Source organism: Sparus aurata, chromosome 1 (assembly GCF_900880675.1).
Source record: "Sparus aurata chromosome 1, fSpaAur1.1, whole genome shotgun sequence".
NCBI lineage: Eukaryota > Metazoa > Chordata > Actinopteri > Spariformes > Sparidae > Sparus > Sparus aurata.
Window position 1 is genome coordinate 35443488 of NC_044187.1, and position 12219 is coordinate 35455706.

General features: G+C 39.7%; 1 protein-coding gene across 1 annotated transcript in view; it reads left to right on the forward strand.

The window, feature by feature from the left end:
* LOC115585798 (VPS10 domain-containing receptor SorCS1-like) overlaps positions 1–12219 on the forward strand; it is a 58585-nt gene that overhangs the window by 16710 nt on the left and 29656 nt on the right. The window contains exons 9-13 of the mRNA XM_030424436.1: positions 1012–1103; positions 1456–1563; positions 5346–5463; positions 8491–8624; positions 10764–10877. Of these exons, the coding sequence (XP_030280296.1) occupies positions 1012–1103; positions 1456–1563; positions 5346–5463; positions 8491–8624; positions 10764–10877 (566 nt within the window). The remainder of the gene's footprint in view (positions 1–1011; positions 1104–1455; positions 1564–5345; positions 5464–8490; positions 8625–10763; positions 10878–12219) is intronic.

The following is a 12219-nucleotide window of genomic DNA, read 5'->3' on the forward strand; positions in this document are numbered from 1 at the left end:
GTTACAGTAAACCAGTGGAAACACATTATCTCAAAGTTATGAAGTGTATTGCGATGCCTCATTTGGTTCTGCAACGCTGACACACTGACAAAATGACACACTGGTGCGGCTTTATGCCGGAGCTGCTTTGTTCAGTCTGAAAACACAGTGTAGAAGCAAGCCTTTGTTTCAGCATTATTGCGGAATCTCTGTCCTAAAAAAGCTAATGTTTTGCCACTCTTCATAGCTCACATGGTGGTAGCTTTTAACAGTTAAGCGTTAGCTGTTTCTCTTTGATATATGTGGTGATGGCAAGTAATCAGACTAAAGTGGGGAGTTCCCAAATCACAAACTGGATGAAGCAGTGGCTAATAATGCTGGCCACTAGCTTGTCAGCAGCATGTGTCAGTAACTGACAAAATCTTTACACGGATAATGCAAAACTACTGACTTAAACTCTTTTGAAGTGACAGCTGTTGGCAGCAGCATATATATGTCATATTATGAATATCACAGACTCACACCTGGTAATTAATGTTTCCAGTGAAGTGCCCAGTCTAATCACAGCATGCCATATGGAGCAGCATGGGTTTGACTGACCTTCTATCCTCTCATGGAAAATATCCTCCTCCTCCTCCTCTTCCTCCTCCTCCTCCTCCTCACTCGCTCACTCTGTGATTTTATCATACAGGCTTTTAATCTGCAAACACTAGCCAGTGTTCTTTTAAGATCCATCATCAAATGTAATCTTAAGGGTTATTTGAGTCCCTGCATTCAGTGCTGATGGGTGGGCCTTACCTCACTTGATCCTGATGATTTCAATTTATGGGGCCTGTTTTTGATTAAACACCGCAATGAAAAATAATCATTACAAGCGTATCCACATTGTATGCTGTGTGTGTGTGTGTGCGTGTGTGTGCGTGGTGTAATATTACTTTGCTCACTTGATTGAGACAGCGTGGGTGTGTTGGACATGCAAACGGGTAACAAGCCGCTGCAGAGGGAGCACTCTGTTTTTTTGTGTCCCTGCAGATCTTCAATGAGGAGTACGCAGTGCTGTATCTCGACCAAGGAGGTGCCTTAGTCGCAATAAGACACACGCCGCTTCCCATCCGGCACCTGTGGTGAGTCGTTATGACAGAGACACCGTTTGTCACAGCATGACTAATTCCCATCGGAGGAAGCAAGTCTTAAGTTAGTCAAACAAAGGGAAATTAGTTTGTCTTGGAACCGAGGGACGATATTGTTCTGTGCAGAAAACCCACCAGCCATGGAGAATTCTGCTTTGACAATTGTCATTCCATTTCACCATTCTGTGAAGCCATAATGAGTGTGGTATCTACTGATCAGTGACTCAGCCCCGTGCCAAATATGAAATAAAGTTGTCAGACAATTGTCTGGGTCATTTACTTTCGCATATAGTTGGGGCGAAGGGTGAGCAACGATGCGTTGTGCCACAGCTGTTTGTGTTCCCAGGTTGAGCTTTGATGAAGGACGGCAGTGGAACAAGTACAGCTTCACCAGCTCTCCTCTGTTTGTGGACGGGGTGCTGGGAGAGCCTGGGGAGGAGACGCTCATCATGACGTAAGTGACAGATTCGTCAAAACTTTAATTAAAGCAACAAAACAAAAAATAACCCTTTTATGTGTGTATGTTTGTGTATGGGTATGATTTAGACTTTTTTCAGGGAAACATTTCACACTCCAGACCAGTTAATTTGGGATATCTAGTGTAAGAAACATTTAAGAAAATAGCTAAATTTGAGTCAGTAGTGAAGGTTAGGTAAATGTAACCCTAACCCTAACCCTACATATAGATTGAGGTAGGGATCTATCATCAGCAATCTATGAGCGATGAATTTATACTGGCTATTATCTATTGAGTGTTCTAGTGTTCTTTCTTGTACATTATTGGGCGTAATTCCCTATTACATTCAGGTTTGAGTTAGAAGATAATCCTCAGGGTAAGGTGTTAATTTAATCTCAAATATTTACAATAGAGTTTGTAATATTATGATGCGTGTAATTATGGCAAGCAAACTATTGTTCTGAGTCAAAAGCCATTCAACAACATACACAAGGGCAACAAACTGCAGTCCAAATATTTGTAAAGTGACACAAAGTCATGTATAGTTGCTAGTTATTAGTGGTTTTATAAAAACACTATTAAATGTTGCACAGGAAAATATATATATATTGTCATTGATACGAAGAAATAGATTCGATACAAAATGAAATGTTGTGAAGCTGTAAACTTTAATGAAGAAAATGTAAATAGCTGTTACATTTAGAACACACATTTTGGACAAATTCTGTGTCTCAGTCTCTAACAGTAGTCTGATAAAAATGTACAAAAGTGTCTTTAACTGAAACTCAACGTACTTTTACCTTCAAACTGTATATTTACATTTGGCAGATGCCTTTTGTCCAAAGTGCCTTACAGTAATTTATACATACACTGATGGTGGTGGCTGCCATGCAAGGTGCTGACCAGCACATCAGGAGCAGTTTTTGGGGTTCAGTATGCCCAAGGACACTTGGACATGCAGACCAGGGAAATCGAACCATTGACCAAGGAGCTGGCTCTACCCCTGAGCCACAGCCACAAACTGTACTTATCAGTCATTCGGACACCCTAACCTATCAATACTGCACCTGCCCTCAATTCCTTAAACACACAGGATATTGAGGTTGTGAGTGCAGAGAGGTTTGTGTATTATATTTAGGATTAGTCAGGTAGTGGTTATAATTAGGGTCACGGTAAGTCTCCAGGCGAAATAAATTAAAACCTATTTATTTTTACCTCCAAGTGGCTTAAGAAAGGTTTTTGTGCATGTGTGTGTGTGTCCGTGTGTGTATATATATACACACACACACACTAGTCTCTTCTGCTTTAACCCAAGTCAGTGCTGGTTGCATCTATATGCAAGCCTCCTCGATTCAGCATTCCTGACTGTCTGTTTTCCTTTTCATGAATAAGAAAGATTTCTCTCAAGGTCTACCCAACATCAAAACTGTCTGTCTCCAGATTATGATCACAGGAGATCAATGCTTGAGGGGCGAGCGACAGCGTGACTGTCCATTTGAAGAACATGAAGGAAAATGATCAAAATAATGAAAAAAAAAAGAATTCCTGAGAAAACAGACCAGAAGCTTTATTTAAAAAAAAAAATGTTTGAGCAGCATTTAAAATTGTGAAAGTGCACTGTATGAATTAGTGTGTCTTCAGAAACCTGATTTATGAAGATTCCTTCTGTGTTCTTTCACATCTCTTATTAGAATAGCCCAGAGCTGGAGTGCGTACATATGCTATGACACTGCACTATTCCCTTATTGCAGCAGAGATTTAGGTATTTGGCACATGTTACCAAAGGGTTTCCACAGCCACTTCATCAATGTTTCATGACACCTGCCATGAATGACAGACTGACAGTCGGCTCTGTTGTCGACTCTACAGGACAGAGATAGAGCACAGCTGGAGAGATAGAGAAGGAGAGAGAGAATAGGAAAGTGCAAAGCAATAGTCTCGACAAAAAGAAAAGATTTTGGATGGGAAAGGGACACTGCAAAGACAATACTGGAAGGTTTGCATTGAGAATAAGTTCCTGAGCACAAAGCCTCTCAGCTGGCAGACACACCATTAGTTTTCATAAGACCATCATGCACCATTTTTTTTTTTACTTACTTACTTACTTATTTATTTATTCATTTATTTATTTATTTATTTTATCAATTTGTACTCATTTTAACACTAAGTGCCTGTCATGGTCGGGTGCCCCCAGAGCTCATTGACAGATTGATTGTGATAAATATGTTGCGGTATGAATGGTGAGGGGAGTCACTGCATAGAAACACATCTGTTCAATTTCGTTTGAGATGGAATATTTATCTGGTTAGCTCCAAGTGCTATATTGTAGGCAACTGGACTTGCCTGAACTTGTTTGAGTTTTTTTTTTTTAAACGTTTCACCTCTCACCCAAGAGGCTTCTTCGGTTCTAACTAACTGGAGGGAGTTGCAGGCTTTTAAACTTTGTGTGAGAGTGTCCTTACAGAGTCCTTAAGGACACGTGTGAGCTCTGTTGATAGGGCCACTGAAACAGGCCTTCATGTGGGATGTTAGGGCTAAGTGAACCGAGGTGTGAATGAATGTAAAGCTGTCTGGGGAGGGTACTGCATTGTAGGTGGGTGATGTAGGTCTGTTCAAAGACATCTTTCCAGTTTGATACAGATGGATTATTATACTCCTCTTTCACACCATCTGTGCATACGATACAGCACATAGAATTACCATGCCCTGGATCACTGAGAACCTTCATCCACATTATCTGGTTAGTCTTATAACCTTGGATTCTGTTTTGTTTTTGACCTTTTAAAAAATGTGGATATTCATCTGGCTTTCAGATGAAATACGCTGAGGTTTTCAACAACATCATCTGTGTATCATCAGTTGAACCGATTGCAGCAGACAGTAATAATAGTTTGTAAATCACTTTGCTAGCACTAGCTAGCTCGACAGGACGGGCAACTACACTGACATTTGTGTGCAGACTGACAGCCCATCCCTCGTCTCTCTCCATTGAAAATTAGGGGCTATTGGGAGCATATAGTACAACCATAACCAGATTTTACATTGCACACTTTAATGATAAATATATATTGATAACTATAACGTAATAATGTAATACATATGTAATACCTAATACGTTATCGAAACAGGGAGTATTACAACAATTTATTTTGTATTAAACTAGACCTGCACTAGCTCTTACAATAAAACTGAATAAATCAAGTCAAATTAAAAGATTAAACCTCACAAATTCATACTTGGGGATTGCTTTAATCTCTGGTCTATTACAACGTTTTAAACATACAGCCAACAACACCCTTCACTACCATGATCATATAATGAGAAAGAAGAAGATAAGCAAATTGTAGTTACTGTCTGGTGCCAGCTGTGCCACTATTTATAATCTCCTGAAACAGCTGGACACTGTAGTTTGTGGCAAATGTGAACCAAACACGAGTAAATAATGCACTTGTAGGGTTCAGTACCCATTTGATGTGTGAAAGGTATGCTGCATACATTCTATGTTGTAACTACAATGCCTGTGTTCATAGTAATAAAGGAACATGTCACTCAGTGCAACAGTGTGATTCACCAGTGTATTTCTAATGGTTTAACAATAGAGGTGTTTTGCAGAGAAGAATAAGACTCAATGTATCATTGCTTTTGGTCCTCTCATGGAATGTGTTGACAGTGAAGAAAACTCGGAATATCATCAGCTGAATGCTTTCACACCAGTTTTGCTGATCATTATCTGCACCCTGTTTTGTCTGTAACGAACAACATGCTTGGCTATTTTCCAGGATATTCGGCCACGTCAGTCATCGCTCGGAGTGGCAGCTGGTAAAAATAGACTTCAGGTCCATCTTCAACAGGAGGTGTACGGAGGCGGATTATCAGACGTGGCACCTACACAACCAGGTACGCTCCATGCCAGCACAGAAATAAAGGCAGTTTTATCATACATCCTAAAAAAAAGTTGGTTGAGAAATGTACATGCAGAAGGAACTACATTCACTTGCTTTATTTCTTGTCAAAGCTTAACAGCCAACAGGCCCTTAATATAGGATGATATTTGCAAATTACCAAGAAAGCAAGTAAAGTATCAACATTTTTGTTATCTTTATTATTTTATCATGATTCGATTTCAAATTTAAAAGATACTTCAGCTGAAAATAGTATATAGTTACAACCTACCTAGAGTTGTGATATAGGTAGGTATACAGATGTAACAGTCAAATATTAAATTGTAAGTTACAAGAAATCATGATAAATCCAATTTAAAAAAAAGGTTCACAAAATAAAAATAATAACAAATGTGCATGATGGACATGGACGGGTTATGAGGCAGTGGTGAAAGTAATTACTGAAACAGCAGGCCCAGCCCCTCAAATGTGAATGTCCGTGAACAACACGGTTACAGGATTGTCAAGACAGTAGAGAAGCGTTAGCTCATTCACTATTGCTCATTTCTGTGCAAATGGTTATAACGTCTCCGGGAGCTTTTCCCACTCAGCTGCTGCACATAGGTCACAGTGCTGAGGCCCTCCCCTCCCCACACACAGAGGCTCACTGACCGTGAAAACATGAAGAGTGACCAAACTGGTAGAAATGAGATGGAGCTGGAAGATGATGCATTCTGTTATCATTAGTTTGTTTAGTTTAGAGGCATACTGTTCAGGATTTGTTGGTCCCCGTTCATTGAAGCTCTATTTGAATTTGGCACGACTCCCCACCTCAATGAGGGGGACAGCGAGAGACAGGGCAGCAGTGGTCGAGCAAGCTAGAGAATGAATGAAGGCGGCATAAAGGAATACAACATTATTGTCTGATTTAATGAAAACTCTGTGAAGGAAATGCCCAAACTGAAAGCATTTGTAAAGATGAAATTGTACATGGTTCTGAAATAAGACAAGGCAAACATGAAATGTGTAAAATTCAGAACAGGGAATAGTTAAGCTTAAATGGAAATGTGTTATTTAAATTTGTCTTAATAATGAGTTACATATAAAGGGCTAAAAAAAAGGGATCAATTAATGTAAATTGTGAATGTAATAACAACTCAACTCTTTCCTAAATTACCTTGTCTTCGCAAAGGAATATTCTGCAGTTTTTGAGCATTTCCAAACCAGGAAATAATATTAAAGCTCTACCACTGACTCCCCCAGGAATTAATTGGCGCATGTTTGCACCTTGACAACACATGGTCCAGCCAAACATTACGTTTTAACCTAGTCTTGTTTGAATTTTAGCTTCCAATGCTCAGTATCAGAACATCCAGATCAGGATGAGGAACATAAGAATGTCATCCCAACGTGTCTACTTTGACCCCAGCCTGACTTTCAAACAACAGTCCAAAGAAAGGCTCTGGTTTAGGGGCCCCTCTGGGACCTACAGCCTGCACCCAATGCTAAATAACTTTTTAGCTGTCTCCGAAATGACTCCCTTGTTTACTTATTCTCATCTTCCACTAGATCAGACACTCAGTAGTTGAGGTGAATTTTGGCACGACTGTAATTTCTACATCTATAAAGAGTTTGCACTATATAGTACAACCAAAGTCATTTCAGATACAGCCTTTGATGTGCACCTCTATCAAAAGCATTATATTGTGGAAATGTTTCAGGGTGCACAAAGAATTTGGGACACTCAAATGCAACAGAGACAGAGAGAGTAAAACAGTGTCAAGGTAACATAGAGGAAGTGATTCCAAGCAGCTTATGTATCTTATGTCAGAACTCTGAGCCGATGGATGCAACTCTATTCTGCTGCATAAACAAAATCCCTAACGAGGATTCAAGTTTTGACTTAATGGGCCATTATTACAAAATAAGATGCCAATTACTTCATGGAAAATTCAATCTACAGCCTGTAGTCTGTTTGGTTGAAATGCAGGTTAGTTTGAGCGGGGCCACTTGATCAAATGCCAGTAATGTGAAATCAATTGCTGACCGTCTCTGCTTTTAGCTTGGCTGCGCAGTTAGTAGACTAAAGCCGGATGTCTCTCAGGTCCCAGAGCACTTATGCAGATTCCTGCTGATGCTCTGAGTGAACCAACCCTACCTCCCTACCCCCTGCATAGATTAAACCTGCCCGAAAAACCCCTCAACCTGGTCAGGCCTGATCCTGAGCCAGAGAGTTAGAGCACACCTTTATTTATGGCCCAGTTCTGTAATTGGTTTAGACACCCATATGCTCAGAGCAGGCTAATGATCAGAACTTATAGTATGGAAGTCGACGAGAGTCCAAGCCAATTACTGGGCTAACTGTCCTAAAATAGGTGCAGTAAGTCCGGGTCGGCTGCAAAACACTACCTAAAAACAGAGGACAATGTTTGTGTTTTCAGTCCATTGGGAAAGTTAAGGCCATTTTCAGGAGCTGGAAGTCTATTTGTGGATACAGCCTGAGTTTTTAAGCATCTCACTACTGACACCTAATGCACAAAGGCAGAATGTTCTGCTGAAAAAAAACCCCACAAAAACTGAGGAGCAGTGTAGTGAAGGATGTAGTGAAACATTCTGGTGTTATCATATTTTTTGTACCCGGCCTGATTTTATATTCACTTCCTACGCATTGGTACGTGGCTAAAAATGGAACGGGTGCTGGCAGCTTTTTGCAACTGTAGCTGCTTCTTATTCGTTCATCTCAATATCACAAAAAAATAGAAAAAAAATCTCTAAAAAAAGAGCTCAAGCAGCACACTCACCAGTGTGACACATGCAAGGGGGAACAGTTGTTAAGTTAAGCACACCAAACAGCACAAGCCTGTAAAAATTCACTGAACAGGGATGCACAACACGCTCAAGTAAGGCACCAGTGCTTCTCACACACAGTGAGAGGCACACACGGTTGGCTGCACCGTGTAAATTATTTATGAAGGCAAGTTCCAAGAGTAGCTAATTTTTTAAACTCTCTCCTCTTGGTTCTCTCCTGGAATCGGGCCCACAGGGAGAGCCGTGCCTCATGGGAGTGAAAAGAATCTACCGAAAGCTGAAGCCCACATCCAGGTGTGTTATGGGAAAGACATACTCTGTGTCCATGACGTCGGGCCCCTGTGAATGCACGGAGGCTGATTTTGAATGGTGAGTGTACTTTTTCTTTTTTTTAACCATAATACTGTCCTATTTGTATTCCCTTCTGTGTTGTTGTTACAGGGGAACTCCACCACAGTCAATTTACTTACACAGGCTGTGAAAACATAATGTTTTCTTTGGCTAATGATGCCATCAGGGTTATTTTAGCTTGCAGGTGGAGACAACACATTTCGAACCTAAAGCCAGGGTTACAAATGAGGGCATGAAGTTTGAAGTATGTGGGTGTTGACAAGGCCTTAAACGTCTTATATAAAGACTTATGGTGGCTGCATTCTGCAAAATGTGTTGTTTTGTATTTTCACGTGAAATTAAGCAAGGTCCAAAATGTCCAACTCCTTAATATGGAACTTAATATTCCACTAATAATCAGAACAAGAATGCTTCATGTAACCACCTCAATCTGAAGAGTCTGATCCAATCTTAATTGGTGGAAACCCTTGATAATCCATTCAATAGGAAAATATAAGTGCCTAATTACCATGCAAACGCTTAATCTGATTGTTTCTCTTAGGCTGAAATAAATCTATTCTCACTGGTTGAAAGACTTGTGGATTTTTGATATCACACATATATCTATATCTATATATATATATATATATATATATATATATATAAATATATATATATATATATATATATATATATATATATATATATAGATATATAGATATATATATAGATAGATATATATATATAGATATATATATTAGTCAGGTGTGTAAATAACGTATTATTAAATCAATACCTTGGGTATTCTGGAGTCTTTGATAACATCCGATGAGCTGTATGGACCCACTTTATTAACGTTAATTTTTTTTAAGGTGGTATTTGTTAAGTCCCCATCTACTTCAGTTGTTTAGGAGAATGCTGCAGTTCTGTTTTGCTGTAAAGCTCCAATAATGTACTGTGGACTACAAAACTTCACCCAACTTTCATCATAGCGGTTGGTAGATAATGACTGAACTTAGATTCTTGGGTGAATTTATCCTTTAAGGAAGCTATTTCTAATGCATTTGGCACTGAAAAACATCCTTATTAATAGTGTGAATACATACTGTCATATGTCCCCAGGTTTAAGGAAACTGGCTTTAAGTGATGGATTAAAAGATATGACATCAATGTCATGCATAACCTCCAGATTATAATTATAGAGGAGCTCTGGCTACTGCTGCTGCTATATGGAACCCATTCAACTGCCTAAACCTGTATCTGTAGATGTCTGTTTGTGTGTGGGCGTGTGTTTACGTATGTTTGGATGGTTACCTGAATGTGTGCCATCGTGCATGTGCCAAAGTGGTCGGAGGAAAAATAAAAATTCACAGCTGCTCTTGTAGCTACTGTAGTGACTCTACATCACAGCTACAGTCACACGGAATGTGTTCCCACAGCCTCACAACTGCCGTTCTTTGAACAATCAGCAGTATTAGTGTTGCTTTTTTTTCCTTTCACTTTGGTCCCAAATCAGCACGTCTCTTGAGTGAGGCAGCTCTTGGAATAAGCACCATCAAAATCATAAATCACCAAGCCTAATAGCTTTCATTAACAATCACAACACTTCTGCATCTGTGTGCATGTTGTACTAATTGGGGCAATTTGTCCCTATCATTTTGGGGACACAACGCTGCTCTGCCTTTTCATTTGTAGGACAAACAGCTCGTGGGCAGGGAGGCACACAACAATTGCTGTAACTACTTTGAAGTCAATACTAAAACGACATCAAGTTTATACAATGTTTTTTTTTTTTTTTTTTTTTACAATTGTGTCTTACAATTTTAATAAGACTCCAATAAACCTAAACTACAGCGCAGATTATGTTTTTTCAGCTTTGAATATTTAATTAATTTTTCATTGACTTTTTCCTGTGAGTAATATCAGTCATTTTGGGAGTGTTATTCTAACCTGAAATAATCTTTAATCAAATTTTCCAAACACAGCCTCAGGAATGAAAAAAAAAAAAATCAATATGCTGGCTCACACAGGCATTTGGTGGACCAGGAAACGTGTGGTTTTCATCTTGTTGTCTTTAATGGAAATGTAAATAGTGTCAATTGTATCCTGTGTGGGCTGGTATCTGAGGATAACTGCTTAACTTAACTGCTGTGCTTGTGTCTACTCGGATCATAACAGCGATTACGGCTATGAGAGACGGACGAACGGCAAATGCACCCCCGCCTTTTGGTTCCATCCATCATCGATGTCCAGGAGTTGCACCATGGGGATGACATTCCTTAACAGCACTGGGTAAAAGCACAGACCTGAGAGCAGAGCAGAATCGACACACACATTCTTATGAATAGCTCAGGGTACATTAATTAGTTTCCGAGGGACAAAAAGGACAAGCTCACGAACATGTGGGCTATATGATCAAACGTTCACTTTTATAAAACAATCATTACCCACTGATGCAATCTAGTGTAGGAGAAAAATAGCTTGTGAGTCATGTCAAGGCTTTGAAAATAGTGTAAATGAAAGATTCAATACCCTCTTCAGTGTGAAATATGACTGTAAACAATCCAGATTAGGCCTTCATGGTCACATGGTTACCGTGGCAAAACAGTTGGCACAAAAACTACCTGGTTAGGTTAAGGAAAAGATCGAGGTTGGGGTGAAAATTTGCTAATGTGTCCAGACCACCAACCCAATTCTTCTCCTTGCACGAGCTCGTACACTTTTTTAAAGATTTTGTAAGCTCCTCGTTTACTCCAAACTGCAAAAGACAAAACCAAACATGTACAATAATACGTTGGGAAAAACCTAGATTTCCTGGGTGAACGACCTGTATAGCCACAAGAGCTTGCTCTGAAGTTGACTGTCACTTTTGCATAAGCTGCTGTTATGTCTCCTAGAGCAACAGGAACAACGCCAACACTGCGACATCAGCTGCACTGATGAGCTATAGAGCCATTTCTTCAGTTGAGCAATGGCTCATGGTAGTATTTAAACTTTTAAGAGGTGGGTAAGAGGTCTTTAAAGTGCTTGCAAAAAAGTAAAATTGAACATTTACATTTCACCGACAAATGCTTATGAAAACATTGTCCTTTGAACAAACACTACTTTCTGCAAGTAATGGATATGTTTTTGTCCTCTGACTGTGGAGTATTTGAGGGTGCCCTCGAGTACACACATTTCAGCACACAAATTTGGTTAATATAGTAAATATGGGGTCATTTCAGAAGCAACCGTTCTCTTACACAGTTTAGATTCCTTGCCAAATGGCACCCGGGTTATACTCCTGTTTATGTCCAGTCACCACGCTAACAACACTCCAGACACGAAGTGAGTCAGACATTTTCAATTGTATGTGTTTGGTGTAGAGTCTACAGTGTATGGACTGTTTATGAAACATGGCAGACAGAGGAAACATGCAGCTCTCTAGACTCACTTGTAACTTTGGTGGTCAGATTTTCTATTTGAAATGGTGCAGTATACATTTTTAAGGCGTGACCCTCCATCTCATCCATTTAGTCTTTTACTTCTCATGTTTTGCAGCCATGCAGATAGCTGTTATTCGTCCAGCTTCTGAGATTTCCACCTTTATCTATCCGTGCCCCCATGCAGTCAAGTGATTCGCACAGCTTTGACA